This window comes from Balearica regulorum, chromosome 6, assembly GCF_011004875.1.
Source record: "Balearica regulorum gibbericeps isolate bBalReg1 chromosome 6, bBalReg1.pri, whole genome shotgun sequence".
Lineage (NCBI taxonomy): Eukaryota > Metazoa > Chordata > Aves > Gruiformes > Gruidae > Balearica > Balearica regulorum.
In genome coordinates, this window is record NC_046189.1 from 22,524,897 (window position 1) to 22,548,868 (window position 23,972).

Sequence of the window (23,972 nt, forward strand, 5' to 3'; positions counted from 1 at the left end):
TCATCTCGCAGCAGTTGGTTGCTTCTGCTGTCTGGAGACGATGACTGAGGGTGCTTTCCCCTCCAGGGGAAAACCTGAATTTTACTAGTCTTTGCAGCTCTGTAATATCCTAGGAAGAAAGAAAGAAAAAAAAAAAGAAGAAAAAAGAGAGAGAATTTTCTGTATTTGATTTTACCCCATTGCAATTTTATTTCTACAGAGAAGATTCGCATAACTTGAAGTTGTCAGTATTGAGATACATTATGAAACACATGGAGCGTGGGCCACTTAATCGTATGTCCGGCCAAAAGAAGGAAAAAATAAACGAACTCTCAGAGCTTTCCGGGCAGACACGACCAACCGATGCACGCGCTCCTGCAGAACAGCCGCCCAAAGCGACCGACCCCGCCTACAGGGGAGCCACACCCCCCACAGCACCGCCCGCCGAGGTGTGTTCAAACCCCGCCCTCCTCCGACTCTCACCCAATGGTATGGGACGGACCGCCCGGGTGGTCCCTCCCCCATCTCCCGAGAGCCCAATAGGCCCCGAGACACGTTACGGCGTTTTCCACGAGTTTTTCTTCCCGTGTCTCTCCCGCCTCATTTCCATCCAAGCCAATGGCAGTGGGCGTTCCGGCTAGCCAGCCAATGGCAGCGTGCTACTAGGATCTCCCTCACCCTTCCGGAGGCCCCCCTCAGCGGCGCCGGGTAGCAACGATGGACGCTGAGGTGCAACAGGTGAGCGGCGCCGCCGGACGCCGTGCCGTGCCGTGCCGTGCCGTGCCGTGCCGTGCCTCTTCGCCGGCGCGGAGCTGCGGGGGGGCTGGGGCCAGCGGGTGGGAGGGCGGGGAGCCGCAGGGGGAGGTGGCGGAGCCCTGGCCTGGAGGGCGAGCAGCCAGACAGGACCGGAGCCGTCCGGGCTGGGGCGGTCGGCACGGTCTCGTGTCGTCTCGGGGATGAAGCGTTTGCACGAGCGAACCGAGTCCGCTTCTCCCGCAGGCCCTGCTCAATTATTACTGCCAGGAAGGCTTCTTCCACCATGTCCGGGCTGCGGCGGATGAGGCGCTGGGGCGACTGGGCAGCGATCCGGTGTTCCTTTTCTACCGGGCCTACGGCGCCCTGAGGGCAGGTAACGCAGGGCTGGGGGGCTGCGTGTTGTGTCCTGTCCCTCCGCTGCCCTCCCAAAAAGCCTGTCTACCTTGCGTCACAAAATACAGTCTTTGGTCTACTACACAGAAAGTGAGGTTACAGAGTCTAAATGTTCTTGTGTTGAGAAGATTGCCAGTGTTTCATGAGCTATCTCACCCCCCCACACACACACGTGCTGATTTCAGTGAAACTGATCTAGACAACATAGTGCTGAAGTGAGAAATAATGAAATTTTTAATTTTTTTTTTTAATGGCTATGTGAATGTAGGTCAGGTGAATGGGTTCCTTAGAGGGAATTTGAGCCCTGCTGAAGTGCCCATTGCACTGTGTCACAAAGATAAATTTGCTTATTACAGCTGCATTGAAGGGAAGAAATATTAGCTGGATCTAAGTTTATTATATCCATCTGCCCCAGAGGAGTTGATGGCTAATACCTTTTGGGAGGATCTTTGTGTACATTAAACTGTTCCAAGAAGTTTATTTAGCTAAATCCATATTTCAAGGATGTCACAATACTAACAGGTAAGCCAAAGTGGGGGAGGGCTGTGACAGGGCACTAGGAAGGATTCAAAAGATTTTGAGGTGGTGTATCTGTTCTGAAACTTCCTTTTTTGGTTTTTTGTTTTACAGTCATACATTCCTGTTTTTCAAGATGTTGTCTCTTCTATTGATGTTCAAAAGATTCACACAAACAAGGCAAAAAGTCCTGGCTATATAAAGAAACAGGAGCAAAAAGAGCTGCTCAATGCCCTATATAAAACATAATAAAGATGATTTTGATCTTTATGGCAGTTGGCAGAACTAGCACATAACTCCCTTCAAGTTCTCTGCATTACAATGCTTTTTTCTTTCCTGCGTGTGTTTGAAAGACTTGCACAAGCAAGTGAAAATGGATGTGTGACTAATGAAGGAAGTTATGAAGAAAGCATTATCAAAAACATAGAAGAAAAAATTAAGGGAAAATCTTAAGTCAGACTGAGGTCTTGATGCTGATATTCTGTCTTGATGCTGATATTCTGTCTTGAAAAATGTTATAGCCTATTCTTCACTTGTTTTCACTAGGTGACATCCAAGAGAGTATTCGACAGTTGGAGTCAATTAAAAATAAACAGGAGGTGTCACTCTGTACAATGATGGCTCTGATTTATGCCCATAAAAAGAGCCCTAATCCAGGTATGCCTATTAAGACAATGCTACGTCATGTTTTAAACAGCTGTATATGAAGATCTGAGACTTGCAGACTAATTTTGCCTAATTTAAAAAGGTGTACTCCAGCTTTGCATTTGACGTAGTATCTAGTACTGAATTGAGTGACATTTGTCAGGATTGTAGACAAAAATACCAAAACACAAAACTGTGAAGAGTAAGACTGAATGTTAAATTAAAACACACACACACACACACACAAAAAATAATCTGACTTATCTGCCATGATGAAAAATCTTTTATGGAAAAAAAAATTGAATCAAGCTTCTTGTGATTGTTGTTCGGTCTTGTCTGATATCGGTACTTCTGAGCAGAACCGCAATTTAAGAAGTCATTAAAGCCACACCATTTCTGTCTTTCAAGTTACTTTGACCTTACAAATGGAGAAAAGAATTTTGTGAATGTTGGTATTCCTTTCTCCAGTCTAAAAACTGGAGTTATTTTGCTAAGGATTATATTCTCAAAACCACAGTTGGTTTATCAGGTAAACGGAGTTGTCATTAAATTATTGCCCTGGTATCTTCCTGACTGTGCAGATTTATAACTGTTACTGACAATTTTGTTAAGCACTATGATGGGAAACAGCTCTGACTAATGGCATCACTCTTGTATGAGTCCCTGAGGATTAATACTGTAGGGCAGCAAAATTATCATGCATTTCAAGACTCTCTGAGAAAGTCATGGCAGTAAGGGTCAGACAGTTGATTTTAATGGCTCCTAAAAAAAGGACTAGAAATGAATGTGTGAAGAAGAAAATATTTGGCAGTAAGTCCTTGTACCAGTTTTGGTTGGGATAGAGTTAATTTTCTTCACGGTAGCTAACATGAGACTGTGTTTTGGATTTGTGCTGGAAACTGTTGATAATACAGGGATATTTAGTTACTGCTGAGCAGTGCTCATACAGAGTTTTCTGGTCCTCACACCATCCCACCAATGAGTAGGCTGGGGGTGCACAGGGAGTTGGGAGGGGACACAGCTGGGACAGCTGACCCCAACTGACCAAAGGGGTATTCTATACCATATGATGTCATGCTCAGCATATAAAGCTGGGGGAAGAAGACAGAATGGGGGAGACATTTGGAGTGATGGCATTTGTCTTCCCAAGTAAATGTTATGTGTGATGGAGCCCTGCTTTCCTGGAGATGGCTGAACGCCTGCCTGCCCATGGGAAGTGGGGAATGAGTTCCTTGTTTTACTTTGCTTGTGCTTGTGGCTTTTGCTTTACCTGTTAAACTGTCTTTGTCTCATCCCATGAGTTTTCTCACTTTTCCAATTTTCTCCCCCATCCCAGCGGGCGTGAGTGAGTGAGTAGCTGCGTGGTGCTTAGTTGCTGGCTGGGGATAAACCACAACAGTCCCACACACTAAATGAAATTTCTATGTGGGGTTAACCTGATGAGAGCAACTGACAATAACAACGAGGATGTAAGAAATGAGTTTTAGTGTTAAACACATCACATGTTTTCCAGGGATTCTGGAGCTAAATTATCTTGTGTTCAGCATTTTAGGGCTGCTCTACATTTAATTGTTTACTTATTTGGCAGACACTGGTGTAACTGTGAACCTTATTATCACGTTTCCATTTATCTGGTAGAAGTCTCAGCTACAAATCTAAGGGTTAACAAAGAGCACAAATGACCATGTTGATGGGAACCCTCTTCTGTCTTTTATGTCTGTACCTGATTAATATTTTTAATTGGGAGGGATTGCCCTTGTGTTTATCAATATATAATACAAACAACAATGTTTGCTTTGGAAGCCCTTGGCTTATGTGCTGCTTTTGTAATATTTTGAGATGCTATCAACAAAAGCTCTGAACAAAACCTTTTCAGATCGAGATGCTATTCTAGAGTTGGATGCAAAAATGAAGGAGCAACGTAAAACAGCAGGACAGCAGACTCTGTACTTTGCTGGCTTATTTTTGTGGCATCTTGGTCGTGAGGACAAAGCCCGTGAATATGTTGATAGAATGATCAAAGTTTCTGGTGGTGGTAAAGAGGTAATTTTTCTAATATGTAAAATAGTAATAGAACCATGTATACTGTGAAGCTAGACATTGCACCAATGCTATTTGGAGGTTTCCTTTAACTGTTTTGTGTTCTAATACTTTCTTTCTTAATGTCATAAATTCATTTGACAGGGCTGAGTATAATTTCCGTAATTATTTTTTTATATTCATTTTCACCTAATAAATGAGAGGTCTGCATTGACCAATGGAAATAATAGGTCACGATGCCAATTTTTCTACTTTATTTTGAGCATCATAATTCCTAGCATGGTAGCCTCACTAGAGGGAGATGTCTGTTTTGAATCTGAAGATTAAAAAAGTACCCAGAGATCAGGGATTCAAATGTTCAGCAGTTCTTAAAGGCAAAAATTGTGTAGGGTTTTACTAAATGTAATTTATTTTAAAATCTGTGTAAGTGTTGTATGTAGCAGTGTCTTCTGCATTTATATACAGACATCAAAATTCACTAGAATCTTTAAAGATTAAAAGAGGTTGGTGAAAACATACTGTGGTGGTTGTTGTTTTTTTTTTTTTTTAAAAGGAAATACCAGCTTCAGTTCAAGGAGAGGGAAGAACCACTTTTTTTGTAGTCAGACATCTTTAAGGCAGAGTTGTTAAAACTGAATGCATAATTGTTCTCTTATGACACTAGTATTAAACATAAATGCTGATTCTGAATTGTTCCTCTGTGTGGTTCAGTACATTGCTCAATTTGTAATTTATAGTTTTATGGCTTATATGATATTATGTGAGTTAGAAATCTGCAGCTATTCTAAACACTAATTTCTAAAACTACATTATGAATTTAAGTAATGGCTTAGCTTTTGAGCTATTGCTGATTATTAGTTAAAATTGGTAGTTATTTTTAATCACTGGCTAATTTTTACTAATGAAGAAATAATTAAGGACATCACAAAGCATTAATACATTAATTTCTAAAAAGACTAAGGATATGCCATTTTGGTAAAATAGCAGTATTTTTTACTGTGCTTATTGAAACCATAGTAGTTGATTTTTGTTTGCTTGTTTTTGTTTCTAAGAGACGCTATTTGACAATGTTGCTTAGTGGGAAATATTTCCACCTGAAGTATTTAATGGATTTAAAGTAATTAACTTTATTTTTTTTACAGAGGGATATAAAAATATACATCAGCATTGAAATATATATAAAAAATATTTTTCCTTTTTCTAAATTCACTTACGCTTATCACTTTTCCTAGTTTGACAATACAAAGATACGTGTACTTCACAGGAGAGGTGGTTGGGGTGCTTAAACTTAGTGAGATAACGATTTGCTTAGTGTATACAGTTCATTTTTTATAAGATACTTTATGTACTCCTTATATAGAAGTTAAATACCTCTAATTCTTTAAAATGCTTAAGTATATGAATTTCAGCCAGTTTCTGTTGCATAACAAAATCATGACCCTGATTGTTAGCAATTACAGAATATGTCTTTTCTACTAACCTTTAAATTTTATATATGTGACTCACTTTAAATTTGTAACAAAGAGCTAGTGATATTTTATAGTTTAAATTTTTGTTTTGTTGGAAATTTTAATTTGGTTAAATAATCCAGCACTCTCAAAATAGGTGTGATTTACTTAAGCTATAATTAAATGTCTGGAACATGTAAGAGAAATAAAATTAATTAATTATAAGGAATAATTCCTTCAATGGAAAGACATTTCACCTTTTAAGTTCTATAGTACTATATTTTTTTATAATACTGTTGGGAATTTGGGAAATGTCAGATGTCTGCCCTTTGCACACAGGTTTTTCTTTTTAATCAGACAGTAGATGGAAAAAACCAAGTTTCTCTCTTTTTTTTAGCACCCCATATGTTTCTATGTCTCATAGAAACAAAATCTTAAGAAAATGTTCTGCAGAAATGTTTGCAGAAAATATTCTTACTCTCTTATGCGATCACTTCTGCAAGGTTTTGCTCTGATGAACATGTTAGAATAGTTCAGTGCCACTTTGTTTTAATCCTGTAAGTAAATATACTATTTGATTAATGCTTAAATGAATTAGTAATATTTTAGGTTATGCTGTAGACTGGTTATAATTTCAAATATATACATTTTCAATAGTTAAAAACCTATTTTATTTTTAGATTATTTCTACTTATTATATCTAGTATACTTTTTTTACTGCCTAGTTAGTGAAGAATTCCAATTTGTATTTTTGTTTACAGGGGTTGATTTTGAAAGCATGGCTTGATCTTACCTCTGGGAAAGAAACTCACATTAAAAAAGCTGTGAAATACTTTGATGAAGCACTGCAGGAAGGCAATGATGTTTTTGCTCTACTTGGTAAAGTAAGTTTACTTCACGATTTTAACACTTCCTAAATGTCATATTGGTCTTGTAGAGTGATTAGAGAGATGCTGAGAAGAGTTGTCTATGACAAGTGAGCTTGCCCAAGGAGTAGAAATATTGCTCAGTCATACTCTTTTTTTCTTTTTTTTTTTTTTACAGAGGAAAAGACTAGGTTTTAGTAGAAAGGAAGTTTGAATTGATTTGTGAAATTTTGTAAGGAATATAGAACAGTTATCACACAAATTGATTACTAGCACAATAAAAATATACTGACACTTCTGTTTCCTGTGGTAGACAGCCAATTTTAAATTGTTTAACAAGTAGCCAAGGTTCGTAAGGTTTCTCACTTTCTTTGTAGATTTAGTTGAAGGGGCATGCCTGGGTTGCAGTACTGGTACACTGTGTCTGTTACCATATACATAATTATGAATTTCTGGGGTGTTCTTGTTGTATTACTACATTTCTGTAGTATAAAACATCGCTGCAGTGGGAAATAGCTTCACTAAATACGATTTCCATCTTTTATTTTCTTTTTTTGATGAACTGGAGCTGTTAACTATTTCTTCCCACATGTATGTGTTTCTTTTAATTATGTTAAAATGATGCACTTTTTTCTTTCTTCATTTTTTTTGTTCCCTCCATGGAATAAAATTAGCTACCACATGATACTTTAGCGTCCATTAGACACCAATGTAAAAAAGAAAGGTACAGATTAAATACAATCAGTCTAAATGTATATTGAGGTTATGATCTTACTATGTACACAAGAAAAACTGTTTTTTTCGTGTATTTTTATGTTAGAAATGAGGTTTCATATCACCTGAAAATGTAAAAGTATGTGTGATTTCTTCCTTTTTCCATGGGACACCTATCCACATCACAAAATTGCTGTGTGTCATGGCAAAAAAAAGTAGTAGCTAAACTTGGTAGTGTAATCGTCTATGAACTTTGTTAACACTCTTTTTTTAATCGTCATTAGTCAGTGTCAGTGTTTGTTTTGATTGTATTTCATTAAGGGAGTGGCATGAATTGTTTTCTTTACACATTTTCATGTTCAGAATTTGTTTATATCACAGACATTGTTATGCATTAATATAATGTTTAATATTCTAAAGCTAAATGCAGAAAAAAATTGTTCAATGAAAATAAGATGACTAAAGTTCAGAGAGGAGTGCACAATAATATTTGGTTGAGCACGTGTGCTTGGCTGTATGTAGACTGAGTTCAATTATCAGTATATCTCAAATGTAGTTACTACAATTAGATTTTAGACAGCTATCTTGCTATGACTTAAGAAATTAACTCTCAGAAACAACTATGTTTGCACCATTTCTATCTCAAAAATATGACATAAAATGGCATGCACACAGTCGCCTGGAATATAGTAAGTTTTAAGCGTCAAAGCAAAATAGAGGATTTAAGCCCTAAATTAATTTCTACTCAAATTCACTTAAAACTATGATACTTGATACTTCTGAAGTAGTTTTGTATTTGGGGTACCCGTAAATTGCTTTACAATTAAATAATTGTTAATTCTGGCAACAACAGTGACCTGCTGAGTGTGGGTTTTTAGGTGGTACATACCTCAGGACTTGAAAAAATATTTAATCTGTGGGTTGTGTTCAGTATCATGTGAGATGCTTTATAGAAAGTTATTTGAAATTTGAAATTTGAAAAGTTATTTAAAGATGATAATTTTACTCCTCAGCTATGTGTATCTCTGTCTTTTTCTTGCTTGTAACTGACTAGTAACTTGTAAATGCTGAACATCAATTACTTTTGTTATGGAGTGCTTACCACACACCAGGTTTTACACATCATCTTTTGCTATTTGATTGTTGCAGTATCTCTAGTTGTGGTTGATGCTGAAGTAAAACTGTTACTTGCGGAAAGATTTTTCTCTCACTAGCTCTTTTTCCTGGTTTCTGTGCGAAAACTTCTGAATCTTCTCACCGATGTGAGTGTACAGGCTTTTGATGTGACTCCTCTTCGTTCCATTAGGCACAGTATTTTGAGGTCCGACAGAATTATTCAGGAGCTCTGGAAACTGTGAACCAGATAATTGCAAACTTTCCAAACTTCATTCCTGCTTTCATAAAGAAAATGAAGCTACAACTAGCCTTGCAGGACTGGGAGCAGGCAGTTGAAACGGCACACAGGTTGAGTATGAAGTAGCACACCACTAATTGTGTTCTTGCCATGTTTACACTGTAAGAACACTTTGAAACAAAAGTAAATAGGCTTCCACTTATTTTTTTAAAAAACTGATTTAATTAATTCAAATTCATTAAAAAGAATTTAAACTCAATGAAGCCTTATTAGAACCCAGCCTTGCAATTCTGTAAGGATTGTTATCATTATCATTCATCAATAAGTGAATCCATTTTGGATGGAAGAGGACCTTTTTTGAGATAGGCATGAATTAACAAAGCTGTGCTTTCAATTGAGAGCTATGACTTATGTGACTGGGCAGTACAAGTGATTTTATTCCCCTTTTAGAATAAAACAGGTGATTGAGCAAAGGTTTTGTTTTGGTTTCTTTACATTCACCTTTTGTTTGGCTTTAGACTGTTGCAGAAAGATGCCCTCAATTTAGAAGCCATAAGAATGGAGGCCCTGCATTATCTTTGCAGAGAAGGAAATATATCTGAGGTGAGTCTTTTTAGTAACAGACTGTTGAGCATAAGACAGCCTTTGTAGGGACTAGATCCCACATGCACTGTCGTCGTCTTCTTCTCCTCATATACTTTGTCTGGTCCTGTGCTACACTACTTATCTGCAGCAAGAGGTATATTCACCTATTCTGACTCAAATTGTTGCTCTAGCTTATTGTTGGGGTGTTTTCTGGATGGTAAAGGAAACATAATTTTTTACCTTCATCTTTCCGGAAAACAGGAATCAAGCCAAACAGAAGTCTCCTCTGGACAGTTAATTGAATCATGTTGATCTGAATCATCAAAGCAATCTTTTATTGTTTAAATGCTCTTTTTAGAAATTCATAAGTTATAATAAGCCTTCAATTAACTTTAAGTATTTTTTTAATTGAAATAAGGGAAATAATGAGCTCTTGCAGTGATAAATTTTTTGAAGGTGGTCATAGTCACTTAACAACAGTCTGCAATGTTAGGTTCTGTAACCTGAGCTTTGTTCCCCCTTTTTTGACAATTACTGGGTTTTTTTTAGTTCTAAGAATTCACTTTAACTTTTCCTTCTACCCCCAAGATTCTTTTCTGCACGTAGGTATGTGCATGTGTTTCGTACATATGGTGCTTGTGCCATTTTTCAGGAAATTTTAAAATACATTATTTAAATTGTCATGAAAAATCATTAAATATTTTTAAATTCATTTTTCTCATTATGCAAGAATGCTGGTATAATTTAAGTGGAGATTTAGCAAAAAGAGTTACAGACTGCAATTCAATAAAGCCATCCAGGAGTGAAACTTGCTGGACACAGTAGAGTATAAACAAAGATTCTGGGGTAAAATGTCACTTATGACCATGTCTAGGAAAGAATTTTAAAAAATGATGAGATTTAAACATGATTCAGTGTGTACATGTAAATAATATTAAAAAACCCCATGTACCTTACTATTGTAACCCCAGAAATGTCTGAAGTACCTTAGGTGGTTTGATGAACTGTGATGTTAAAAGTCTGAGCATCTGAAAGTGCGTAAGTTTTGAGCATGTGTTTCTGCATCACAGTGAAGCCCAAGTGATATTCATAGTTCAGGGGTTCCTCAAACTTTCTTGCTTCATGGGACTCTGCCGTTATATCAGATACAGCTCGTGTCTTTCACTTTTTTCGGAGCATGTGTAGAGGACACATGATCTACTTTATTGTCACTGTACTATTCCAAAGTATATTTCTAGAAATTCCAAAATATTTTTCTGGAAATTCCAAAATCTAAGTCCTAGCCCTGAAAACTTCTGAGTTTAAATTTAAAGATATTATTGCACAGTAAAATATGTGACTAGTTTTTAGTGAAAAGTGTTCAATTTTCCCAATCTGTTCATTCTTTCTTTTATTTACATTACTCCTTTTTTCTCCAAGGCTTCAGCAAGACTGGGAGACCTAGTTAATGCACTGGATAGGTTAGAACCACGTAATTCGCAGCTCTTCTGTAAAATGGCTTTAGCTTTCAGTAGAACAGTGAGTATGCTTTTTTCTTAAGCAGCCTGCAACTATCTATGTATCCTGATTTTTGTTTTATTTTATGGTAGACAGATGTTAAATGTCTACCAAATAGTAGAAGATTTCAGACAATTGAAATAGTTTACTTTGTGTAGCCTTTGGTAACTACATTTTTAAAGTTTTAAATTCAATATGAATTAAAGTACTTAAGCCATCTCATTTTCAAAAATGTTTTTACTGCTTGTTTCTAAATGAGAAACAAATTTCCAATGAAAAGACACTTAAATGTCCATTAACCATATTATTAACGTAGGAAAATGACAAGGTTAAGCACATAGCCTTAGAACTGAAGGTTTCTTTAATCTTTGTATTTATCAGAACTGCTTTAAGGAGCATTCAAAGCAACTATCAACTGTTCCTTATTGTGTGGTGTTGTATAATTATGTTTGAATCCAGCACACTTTAATGTCACAATTTTTATAGAATTACTACAGGTTATATTAGTCTTACATGAGATGTTGTTGTCTCAACTGCTACAGCAATATTCAGTGTGTTTTTCTAAGTGAATTTGAAAAATAAGAAAAACTTATGGTTTAAAGATTATTCTTACCATTAGTGTGGCCGGAACCAACTCATCCTTCAACATACACAAACCTTAGTTGAAAGAGCATCTGATTTGGCATCTGACAATGCAGAATTTGCTACTGAACTTGGCTACCAAATGATTTTACAAGGGAAAGTGAAAGAAGCTTTAAAATGGTACAAGACTGCTATGACACTTGATGAAACAAGTGTTTCTGCACTCACTGGTAAGGTCTTACACTTTCTTTTGTTTTTTACTGGTCTTAAAACACAGAGGATGCCTTTTTGATTAAGTTTTCCTGCTACTGCTACTAGGAAAATCTAGAACTATTAGAACAGGAGCATTGGGTAGTACTTCCTGATTCATGCAAGGGTTTCTCCTCACTGGATATATATTTTGGTCTTCCTTTTGAAAAATGAAACTTTTCTCTTTTAAATTAGAATTCTCAAAGTAATGGTAAAGAAAGAGATGTGACTGTATCTTTTTATTTATTTATTTTATCTTTTTAAAATTTCTGTGGTGCCTAAGAACTAGAGAACTCTTGGGTGCTACAGAAATAAAAAATTCAAGGACAGTTGATAGAACAAGCTACCCTTGGCTACATATATGTCTAAATTACATAGAAAAGCATAATCAAGTCAAAACATCTTATATTTTTGTTATGTTATGTTCTTTAAAAGAAATAATTACTTCTGATAAAGTCCAATTGCTGTCAAGAAAATGGAAAGTACATGTGGCACAGTTGCATCACAGGTTTTCCCCTCCATTTTTTTTCTCCTTGACTATGCCATTACCTTCTAATCTGAAACTTCAAAAAGTACAAAGAATTTAGAGGGTAGGAGTGGTTTGTGTGTTTGGTTGGGGGTGTGTGGTGTTTTTGTGGGTTTTATTTTTTTTTATTTTGCTGCTTGTACTTGTAAATTTAGAAGCCAGACTTTATGGTGCTTCTGCTTAGTCTAGAACCAGTTGAAGATTGACTGTTTTAAACTTTATAAGGCATGAGATCTTTCCATGAAACTGCTTTATAGCATTGCATATATTAAACATATCAATCATGTATCATCGGTCCTAGGTATTTCTAAGTACATAAAATCTGCATTACCATAAGTCTTGATCTATTCTTTCTTCTTACATCACCACTTTATGAAGAGGTTGAGGAGAGAAAAGGTTAATTCTGGAAAACAAAGCATATGCTTGATTAGGAAGATGAATCTGCGATAAAATGCTTAAATATGTTACAGGAATTATCCGTTGTCAACTAATACAAGGACAATTAGAAGATGCAGAGCAGCAGTTGGAGTTTCTTAATGAAATTCAACAGTCCATTGGGAAATCTGGGGTAGGAGACATCTTCATTAAAATACTTTGATTACAATCTGAACTGTGGTCTACTAGCTACTTCATGTTCTATATTTCGAGTCACTTAAGCAGAGCATTCTTAATGGAGTACCACTAAATCTAAATTTCAGTTTTTCTTCCTGTCAATCTAAGTTAATGTTTTGCCTAACTTTGCAACACAAGGCTGTCCGCTTGCAGAGGGAAAACATCATTGCCTTCCTGCAGTGCTTTATCTCTGAAGATAAATTTGAAATGTCAGGTAGGAAGGATTATTAATTATTTTCTGGATTTTGCACTCAGAAAAATTTAGAGCTTCTTGCACAAATTAAAGGAATGTGTTGATATAATAGTCATCAGTGTCATTTCCAGTGAGTGTACTAAATGTCTTACAGTATCCCTAAATTTAAAGAAGAAATGGCTAACGTTAATAATTATGTTGTATTTAATGAGTAACAGATGAATGTATCTGGAATATGGAATTTTTTTTTTCTGTAGGAATTAGCTTTCTTGCGTGCAGTCCTAGCTATGAAAAAGCATAAGAGACAAGAAGAAGTTATTGCCTTACTGAATGATGTTCTGGATACTCACTTTTCGTCTTTGCGTGGTTTTCCTCTTGGTGTGGAATATTTTGAAAAACTAAACCCTGATTTCTTGCTAGAAATCATTAGGGAATATCTGAATTTTTGCCCAGCACAGGTAAGCAGCTGTAGATCATGTCTGTCTGAAAATGGAAACTATTCTTGGATTTCATTTTGAGATCACTTATGAGGCAAAAATTTAGAAAATTTTCCCCCTTAAAATGTGAATTTATTTGAAATGAAAGTGTGTTTTTAAGATATTATACCACTATTTAATCAAAATAGCTATGAAAATACATCTTTTTGTGAAGTGAGCAAGTTGCAATAATGACACCTGAGGAAACTTGAGATATTTGTTTAATGCACTCTGTGTGTGTCTATTTGTACTTTTTTAGTATTTGATCAGGAATGTTCACACTGATGATCCTATTCTTGAAATATTTTTGTCAGCACAGGATGTCTTTTCAACATACATATGGTCTTTCTTCATTTCAGTTTCTCTTGTGTGTTGGTAAAAATCAGTGGAATACTACTTTTTTATTACTAATTCCAAAGAAAAATCTCACTTACTTAGATGGCTATTTTCTGTGACTGAATTTGCTTGTGCTAGTTTTGGCAACAAAGGCCTATAGAACTTAATACCTTGAATGGGTACCTGACATCTCTAGAGCAGGAGAAACACATCTAAAGTTTCTTTAAAAAGTGCCTTCCTTAAATAGATTATTCATCTGAAAAAGCTGAGAGCCAACTTTTGTTATCCTGTCATTAGCAGATTTCTAGTCTAATTATAGAACCTTTCCATAAATATTTGTTTCTGTACAGTTTTAAAATCTAACAGATAAACACGTAGTTTTCAATTGTTAATGATCTCTCCCACCGTCTATAATGAAATGGTAATGTTTGAAAGTCTAAAACATCAGTAGCAATGACACAGAGATAAGAAGTGTCATTCTATGAGGTAGTGTCTTGTCTGAAGATTGCTGTGGGGTATACTCCATTTGCAATGATGGCTTTTAATTTAGAATGAAAAGTGTTTTTCCTGAACTATTGTCCATGGAAAGATTTGTAAAATGAAAGATAGGCTTCCTGAAGTTTCATTATCCCTTTATTGCAAAAGAGGAGTTTGTGATACTAGAAAGTGAGGAGTTTAGTCAGGTGGTAGAGGCTTCCAGTTTGATTGTGGTGGATTGCTGCTTCCCCAGGGCATGGGTCCTGTGGAAATGTTAGCTGCAAACAGAAAGATATTTAGGGTGTGTTTTCCTTTTTTATGTATAACAGTGAGCAACTAGCTAAAGTAATAGAGGGAAAAGAACAATGTTTCCGATAACAAACAACTACAATGTGGTACATTGTACTAGCAGTTGACATGAAAGTAGCTGTTTCTCAGCTGCTATTCTCAGTTTGTTGCTAGCAGTATGAATATGTTCTGTGGTGCGGAATGAGGATAGGAGGAACAGGACCAGAACATTTTCTTCTCATCTTTCTGGTCATTCGTTCTAACTTCAGCTCTCTTGAAATTTAGTTCATGTTACCATTGTGTTGGATGAGTTGGCATGGTAATTCAGAGTATGTTGCCAAATGGTTAGGGACTGACTCTTCAGCTTATCTCAGGTCTGAAGTGTTTTACCATCCTTAAAGTTCATAAGGCTGTCTTGTATTCCTGCTGATACCAAGAAGTCACCTCCTTAAATTTAAAGCATATTTTTATATTTTGTCACAATGACAGCTTTTGGGGCTGAAGAAAATAACAATGCGTTACTATTGCTCATTTGAGTTCAAAGTGAAGCTCAGACTTAAGATAAAATCTAAGTCCAAAACCTGTCAACTGAAGTATTGTTTTCTGGGGTTTGTTTGTTTGTTTTTACTCCTAGCCTGCAAGTCCTGGGCAGTCTCCTTCACCACTTCTCAAGCACTGTGCTTCTGTTCTTGAAACTGTGGTAAAAACTGTGCCAGGTCTTCCACAAGCTGTCTTTTTAATTGCAAAAGTGAAATACTTGTCAGGTAATAGTTATATGAATAGTTAGCTATCCACCTCTTTAGTTTCTTCAATACAAGAATTTAATTTCAGACTTTTAAATCGTAATGAATTTTTTTTCACTGCAGAACACTGCATTACAGCCAAGTGAAGAGCATTTGACCTGCCTTTTTTTTGTGATTTGTGTGAGCATATCTTAATTGTACAGACACACAAATATAGTGTTTTTTATCTATTGTTTCCAAAAGATATCACTTATTGAATGACTTACACATGGAACAATGGGAAAATGTCGTGGCTTTAACCTGGTTTTGATTTCATTTAATAGCCACTTAATACTTTGTATATGAGTTTATTCACTAAATTCTCACATTTATGAAAAAAATTTTAAAAATTGGTGACTAATTAATAAATGCTCTATATTTAACCTCTGTATTTCATGTCAACTACTCTTTCACTTTTGCTTTTTTAATCTCCTAGGGGATACTGAAGCAGCCCATAGTAATCTACATTACTGTCTTGAAAGGAATCCTTCTTATGCAGATGCACACTTACTCATGGCCCAGGTGTATTTGGCTCAAAACAGTATTAAACTATGTTCTCAATCCTTGGAACTTTGTCTGAGCTACAATTTTGAGGTGAGTTGGACAAAAGAATGAAACCATTTTATTCAGTCAATAATCTGAAGTTCTACATTTTTATATATAATATTTTTTAAACTGAACTTTTTATGACCCTTTCACTGCAAGTTTAATATCTAAAAGTTTGTATGAACATCGTATTTGAATATTTATGAAAGAAATAACCATAAGGACAAAACTAATACTTTACTGCAACATACTGAAATTGTTTTGAAATACAAAAGAAACAAATGGTAGCTTTTTCTCAAATCCTTAAATAACTAATAAAAACATGTTATATAAACAGTTTGGAATTCCAGACTAGCCTTGCAACAGTCTTTAAAAGCCAACATATTGTGTTGATCCAATTGAGTGATCCAATGTTGTTTATGGACTTTCTGCAAAGATGTACAATTGCTAATGAATTGCATGCAAAATTGCAATTTTTTTGCACAGATGCGTGAGGGCATCAGAAGGGGTCTGTAGTTACTTCTTGACAATTCATGCCATTTCAAGCACTCCAAGTGTTAAGAGAGTAGCTATATGCTATGCTCTCTTATATTAATATCACATCTTTGTCTATCTTTTCTGTCCCTTCAGGACCAAGTACGGGAAATTAAGCACTGTATTAGAAAACTTTCAGTGTTTTGCAGTGGTCATCACCAGTTTTATTCCTTGGGGCTAATAGATTGCAGTATGGGACTTTTGATTTGTTGAAATCAGTGGAACTTTATGTATGATTAACACTATACAGCGCTCATTACGTCTGAGTTGTGCTAAATCTCTTGACAGAGCTTAGCTGAAAAGTAACAAATTACCATTTCCTTGCAAGCATGCTCCCATCTTGGTTCCTTCCTCCAAGTGATGCAAGAAAGCTGAAGATTAACTACTTAATTAGGAGACACTAAGGTGCTTGCAGCTGTGTAGACAATTACATTTCCCTTATCAATGTTTCCTTTTCATGTAAAGTATGTTAAGAAGTTGGAGAAATGGCAGGCAGTATTTGTGCCAAATGATGATTTTATACTTCTTCTCATAGCTTAATGAAGCGTGCTCACAGCAGTGTGGGAGACACTAAAATCCTTTAAAATTCGGTCTAGTTTCAAATAATGCGGTAATAAATGTTTTTCTATCCTGAAGTCTCATGTCATGTAATAGCTTTTCTTTTTTAGTTAAAAACTTAATTATTAGCTTACATACTCTTTGAAAACTCTAATATTACTTACTATATTTGGAGGAAAGAAGGAACCAAGGTTAATATTTAAAAGAAAAAAATATTAAAAATCTTCTTTCAGGGGGTTTGAATAGTATGCATAAAGTAAAATTTGGAAACTCCTTATCTCATCATATTTTCTTAGGTGAGAGAACATCCTGTTTATCACTTAATTAAGGCCCAAACCCAGAAGAAGATGGGAGAATTATCAGAAGCTATTAAGACTTTACAGATGGCAAAGAATTTGCCTGGAATGAAAAAACCCACAGCTTCCTCAAAAACTAAAGGAAAAAGAATTGAAATTAATGCAAGTGATCGTGTGTCTGTCTTCCTAGAGTTAGTAGAAGCTCATCGTTTGAATGGAGAACCGGTAAGATGGCAAACTTATTAAGATGTAATACATACCTGAAAAGAATTTCATCTTCCCATTAACAGAAGTGTCTATCCTCATTAGTTCAGAATAGAAAACCATCACCTCTTCTACCAAGATGATTTTCTTGGTATAATTTCCAAGATGTTAATAGCTGATTTCACAGCTTGTAGTGTAAATTGTACAGAGGAAAAAAACCAAAAAACCAAACCAAAACCTACTTGCTGGTGCTCAATTTTGAGTCTATAAAACACTTTTAATTTTGAGGAGGACATACTGTTGATGTTCAGTTGCTGGCATGTAGATTCCTGTTTTACTGTCAGAATGCTATTAGAAATATTTTTTGGATCGTGTTCTTATCTGTGTAGCAGCATCCTTACTATCGGCTGTATCTTAATAAGACACTGCATATGTATAATATAAGAGAAGCCATACAATTGTGTAGTTGGAAGCGACCTCTGGAGGTCATCCTGCTCAAAGCAGGACCTGTTAAAAGCAAGGTGCTATAGGCGTTGTCCAGTTGAATTTTGAGCATCTCCGTGTGTATATGCACACAGATGTTAATTTCTTTACTAAAACTTTCTGGTAGTTCATATCACACATATTTTATTTACAAAATCAAGAGGAAAAAATAATTTTAAATGTTTTAGCAAAAGAAATAGATACTATGCTTTGGGCTTTTTTGTGGGTTTTTTGGTTGGTTTGTGTAATGCCCACAGGCATTCATTTGCTTATGATGTCTTTATTTTTGGCTGTTCAACAACAGGAAACATATTAATTCTGTTGATTTTATTATTTGCAGCATGAAGCTGCTATAATACTGCAAGATGCCATTAATGAATTTTCTGGAACTCCTGAGGAACTAAGAGTCGTGATTGCAAATGCAGATCTGGCAATTGCTCAAGGAGATGTTGAACAAGCCTTGACTACGCTCCGAAATATTACATCTGAACAGCCTTACTTTGTACAAGCTAAAGAAAAAATGGCAGATATTTATCTTCAGTATAGGAAAGATAAGAAGTTATATGCTGGCTGCTATAGGTAAAAGTTTGTGTGTGGGTGTGTGGGTATATTTTCCTAGATGTTTAATGGTACCGTCATGAGCTCGGGTTTTTTTCCCCTTTCTACTACAATAAGTCAGAAATATTTAGTGACAATGATTCATTTGAGTAATTATTGTAACACTTCAACAGTAATTGGAAGTCCTGTTTTGGAAAGGTATCTCAGATTTTTTGTTTTATTTTCAGAAATAAAGCCTAAAATCTGCAGAGGGTAAAATTGTTGTGACCTATTTGTTATTGTTTAGATACCAGTATTGACATGTTAAATATTGAGTAAGGCTCTGTCTTCTGTTTGCAGAGACCTAGTAGAAAAACTGCCAAGTGCTCATACTTTACTTCTTCTTGGTGATGCGTACATGAATATTCAAGAGGTAAGTGCTTGCTACAGGGAATGGAATGATTGAGTCATTTGTTGATTTTGGCAAGTTGAGACAATGTAGCATGTTGACTCTTATTGATTGGTAGTTGGCAAACAGAAACTGCTTTAGGATGTAAAAAAAATGTAATTACTGGCTACAAATGTAACTGCTCTAAGTTCAAAGAAAAAGCTTTTGAAAATGTTTCCTCTAATGACTGAGTGAAAGTCAAGGAGAGAATTTTATTTAAAAGAACACTGACCCATAAGACTAACAAAAATCTAAAGCGAGAGCTAAATTAAATTCAGAAAGAAGTTAGAGATGTTTAGAAAATAGTAGAGAAATTTCAGTGGACAAAGAATCAGGTTAATTCAAACTCATTTGTTTGCCAACTGCTTTTTGCATTCTGTTTTAGCATGGAAATATAAATTTATGTGGAATTTACGCTTCCTGCAATTTCATAGTGACCATTCTTTTCTCAGAGGTATTGTAGTTTATGAACCAGTGGTACTTGACAGTCATTCCAGCAGGTGTTGCTAGGTTTTGTTTTCTTCATACACTTTTTATCTTATTCCTTGACTTTTGTGTTTTTATCTCTTACTGTTGAAGCCTGATGAAGCCATAGAAGTCTACGAGCAGGCCTTGAAGAAAAATCCCAAAGATCCTGCTTTAGCAAGTAAAATTGGAAAAGCCCTAATCAAAACGCATAACTATTCAAAGGTATTCTATAAATACTCTATTAGGCAATTAAGAATTGTGTCCGTTATTGTCAACATGTGGGCTTTGCCTGATTTTGTTTTCAGGTTGAGTAGAAGCAGCATTTCACTTTAAAGTACAAAACAGACTTTTTATTCTAAAAGTAAGTTTGTAGATCCCCTTCAAAACGTCTGGTCAGTCAGTTCTGTGGCCCTTGTACAGGATTAGGAAGGGAAGAAAGTATTTGGGGACAGCCTGGAAAGGAAGCAAGCAGGGCTGTAATGCTGGGGAAATCGTGTGATTGTACCCTTAGTGCTTACATACAGAAATCTCGAGCTTGAGTTTAGGTTGTTCAGCCAGGAGAAGAGAAGGCGCTGGGGAGACCATTTATAGCAGCCTTCCAGTACATAAGGGGGACCTACAGGAGAGATGGGGAGGGACTTTTTGTCAGGGAGTGTAGTGATAAGATGAAGAGTAATGGCTTTAAACTGAAGGAGGGTAGATTTAGATTAGATATTAGGAATACATTGTTTACTGTGGGGGTGGTGAGGCACTGGAACAGGCTGCCCACTTCCTCCCTGGAAGTGTTCAAGGCCAGGTTGGATGGGGCTTTGGGCAACCTGGTCTAGTGGAGGGTGTCCCTGCCCATGGCAGAGGGGTTGGAACTAGATGATCTTTAAGGTCCCTTCCAACCCAAACCATTCTAAGATTCTATGAAATCTATTTTCTGTTTTGGATTCAGGACAGGACTACTAGCTCTTGTCATCGCTTCTTGTCAGGCTTAATACTGATTGAAGGTTCCAGTCTGAGTTTGTGTATTACCAGCTTAGATAAATGATACTCCACAGACTCTTTCAAGCAACATACTAATATGCCATCATCTTATCTGTTTAAAATTGCATGTTTATTACCATTGTGCCAGAAGGTTGCCTAAGGAGAAACATGATGTTGGCTCCATGGAGTAAACTCAAAGGTTCTCCATCTTCTGAGAATGTCTATTTAATAGCAAATTTATTTTCAGGAAGACAATTAATGACCAAGCAGTGACTGGGGAGTTCTGTTGCATAGAAATCCCACTACAGATTTCTTTTTTTATCACATTGAATGTGAAATATTCAGTGTATTATTCCAGGGAATGTACAGTTTTTATACTTGTGACATATGAGAGAGTTCTTGCATATGTGCAATGTGATTAGTCAACTGCATTTTCACTGTTTTCAGGTTGGATAGAAGGAAGCGTTTCACTTTAAACCACCAAATAGTCTTTTTATCCTGAAACTAAATTTGTAGTTCAAATTCAGAATACCTGATCAAAGGCACAGTTACATGTTGGTGGATATAAATCTGGTGAATTGTAGTTCTGGTGACTTGAAGTTTATGTGGTTTTGAGCCTGCACTCAAAACCATGTTTAATGACTTCTCCATTAACCCAGTCTTGTTACATCTCCTAACCTTAACATTGGCTAATAGAGTAGTTATAGAGGCTTTAACTTCTTATTGTAGGAAGAACAGAAGAAAATGTTTGGGAAAAACTTGCAGGAACAAATTACTTTATTTGGACAACACACACTACTGGAGTGTGTGTCAAAATTGTGCTTTGTGTTTGCAATATTAGATTAAACATGCTTCTGTTTAGGTCAATATTACAAGCAGCTCAGTATATGAGTCCTATCTTGCTCCATGATAGTTCAGAACTTTTTTGTGTATGTAATAATCCAATGTACTGTGAGGGTTCTTAGAGTTGCTGTAGAAAAACTTGTAATCTATATGATGATGGGTGTGTTATGGATTTTAATTTTTTAATTTGAGGCTTCAGCTATATTATCCTAAGGATGCTTAAGCCTAAGGAGGTAACCTGCCTGATATGTTCATTATTATGCGTGTTTAAACATATTCTATTTTAAAACAATAAAAGTTAATAAAATATTTCAGATTCATTTTGGAAATGTAACTTTTCAACATAATTCCAGTTCTCATTTTTCCCTTTATTTAGAAAAGTAACATCCTATTTAAGTTGTTATTTTGAAGTGTGGTTGTTTTTTTGTTTGGTGGGGTTTTTGTTTTTTTTGTTGTTGTTTTTTTTCTTAGAGTTATGGAATAATAGATTATTGATCCAGAACGTTGTTTTTTTTTTTTTTCTTAGGTAGATATTTGACATTTTTAATTGATATGATTGCCAGTTTTTATGTTTAAAAATGCAAAGAGTGAAAACTCCTTTCTATTAAATTATGCTTAGTTGGTATTTTTAAACTTTTCATTACTTTTTTGTCTTTGTTTTGCAGGTAGACTTTGGGAAAATATTTGTTCTTTGTATACAGTAAAACAGAACTTTCTAACTCCAGTCTAACTGGAATTATACAACTTCAGTAGCTAATGAAAACATAGTTTAATTGACAGTGGTCCTGTCAAAGATAGAATGTGATAATGTTAGGGTATATAAATGCCTGTTTATCAAAATGCGGGCTCCAGTTATTTTATTTATCATTAATTTGGCATTATGTTTCTGGAAGCTTGAACTTGCAACTAAATAACATCTTTTTAATATAGTACTTAATTTCTAATTACTTGGTTACAAGAGAAGACAAGAAAATAGAGAAAACTCGAAGCAGTATGTCATTAAATACCTAAGTAACAAGGTGGTTATCTTTAAACAATACTCAGACTTTTGTTTCTTCCTTTTAGGCCATCAGCTACTATGAGGCTGCATTGAGAAGTGGTCAACAGAATTTTCTTTGCTATGATTTGGCTGAGCTTTTGATGAAACTGAAGCAATATGAAAAGGCAGAAAAAGTACTTCAGCAAGCTTTAGATCACGAGCCTGGTAGGAACGTTATTAATTTACAGCTAAACATACAATTTCTACTGTTGTTTGTGTTTTCTGCATGATATGAAGACAGGCTGAGAGCCGGGGTTGTTCAGCCTGCAGAAGAAAAGGCTCCAGGGAGACCTTAGAGCAGCCTTCCAGTACCTGAAGGGTGACGACAAGAAATATGGAGAGGAACTGTTTACAAGGACGTGTAGCAATAGGACATGGGGTAATGGGTTTAAACAGAAAGAGGGTAGATTTAGATTAGATATTAGGAAGAAATTCTTCACTGTGAAGGTGGTGAGGCACTGGAACAGGCTGCCCAGAGAAGCTGTGGATGCCCCCTCCCTGGAAGTGTTCAAGGCCAGGTTGGATGGGGCTTTGGGCAACCTGGTCTAGTGGAGGTTGTCCCTGCCCATGGCAGAGGGGTTGGAACTAGGTGATCTTTAAGGTCTCTTCCAACACAAACCATTCTATGATTCCATTCTAAGGAATAAATAAGTTTCATATAAACTTTTGTGAAGTGTAAAACATAGGAAACTATTAAGTGGTAAATGAGAAATGTGTTCTAAAACTTCACTTATATTTAAAGATGCTTTTGCCAGGACTTTTAAACTTGGAACATCTGTGATAGATGGAGTCAGTAAATACAATAGCAGAGCTCCACATATGCAAGATTCTTTCTCTTCTGTGTTAACAAATGTTCTGATTCTGAATTGATCAAGTATAGATGAGTCATTGCTGCTGTTAGGGAATGGTTGTTTAGGTGGTAAGTCCTACCCAGTAACCTTCAAAGCAAAGAGATTGCACTGGTTGAAGATGTCTCTTTGTACTTTTACATGTTAGGAATATGCACTCACAAAGCTAGAATTTTTTGTGTTTTTTCCTTTTTTTTTGTTTTGTTAAAAGGCAATTAAGAATTTTTAAGGTGTTTAGTGGGAGCTATTGAGCTATACCCTTAACTAAGGAAATCTTTTTTGCAGTGGTTTAATTATATTTGTTAACTTTTGTGGCTATCTGAATACAGAAACAGTTGGTATTATCAAGTCTTATTAGTAGTCCCTATAGTCTCATGTCACTATTCTACTAGTCTTTCATACTGTGCAGGGGAGTGTTGGTTTTCTATCCTGTTTACTTCTTACTGAAAAAAATCCTCTGATTTAACATTATATTCTTGTCTCAGTTAAGCCTTTGAAGATCTGGCTGATTTATTAATCATGCTCAAGTCAGCTTGATCTTCTAGTGTGCAAAGATAAATTAGCAGTAAATACAGTTTGCTCAATGTACTTTAAAATCTTCTCTTTCATCTTACATTGAAGCAAAAAGTACATAAGTCAGTATCCTTTTTCTATGTCTTTGACATACACGTGTTCTCTATGTGAAAAAAAAGTCTGTCTCATTGGCTGATTGGAAAAATTATTGAACAGTTTAGTATCTTTTTTTAGAAATGCTAAAATGTCTTTTTGAAAGAAAAATGAAATATAGGAAATGTACCAGAAGGAATGGTCTTACATGGTTGGCTACGTGGCCTAATCTCTGATTTAGAATAGCAAGTCACAATTACTCATTGGATCAATCTG

General features: G+C 35.8%; 1 protein-coding gene across 6 annotated transcripts in view; it reads left to right on the forward strand.

Annotated features, from left to right (window-relative positions):
- The first annotated feature begins 586 nt into the window (after positions 1–586).
- TTC21B (tetratricopeptide repeat domain 21B) overlaps positions 587–23,972 on the forward strand; it is a 39,804-nt gene continuing 16,418 nt past the window's right edge. For 3 of the 6 annotated variants that reach the window (XR_012836136.1, XM_075756758.1, XM_075756759.1), the window contains exons 1-18: positions 587–717; positions 979–1,108; positions 2,191–2,301; positions 4,166–4,332; positions 6,539–6,661; positions 8,664–8,821; positions 9,230–9,314; positions 10,716–10,814; positions 11,413–11,605; positions 12,621–12,718; positions 13,213–13,413; positions 15,167–15,296; positions 15,751–15,908; positions 17,249–17,473; positions 18,276–18,514; positions 18,833–18,905; positions 19,500–19,610; positions 22,269–22,407. Coding sequence is in view for 5 of the 6 variants with exons in the window: in XM_075756758.1 (XP_075612873.1) it covers positions 697–717; positions 979–1,108; positions 2,191–2,301; positions 4,166–4,332; positions 6,539–6,661; positions 8,664–8,821; positions 9,230–9,314; positions 10,716–10,814; positions 11,413–11,605; positions 12,621–12,718; positions 13,213–13,413; positions 15,167–15,296; positions 15,751–15,908; positions 17,249–17,473; positions 18,276–18,514; positions 18,833–18,905; positions 19,500–19,610; positions 22,269–22,407 (2,461 nt within the window). In the remaining variant the exon portion in view is untranslated. Of the gene's footprint in view, positions 718–978; positions 1,109–2,190; positions 2,302–4,165; positions 4,333–6,538; positions 6,662–8,663; positions 8,822–9,229; positions 9,315–10,715; positions 10,815–11,412; positions 11,606–12,620; positions 12,719–13,212; positions 13,414–15,166; positions 15,297–15,750; positions 15,909–17,248; positions 17,474–18,275; positions 18,515–18,832; positions 18,906–19,499; positions 19,611–22,268; positions 22,408–23,972 lie in introns of those variants that run through there. The other 3 variants (XM_075756762.1, XM_075756760.1, XM_075756761.1) reach the window with 3 other exon arrangements.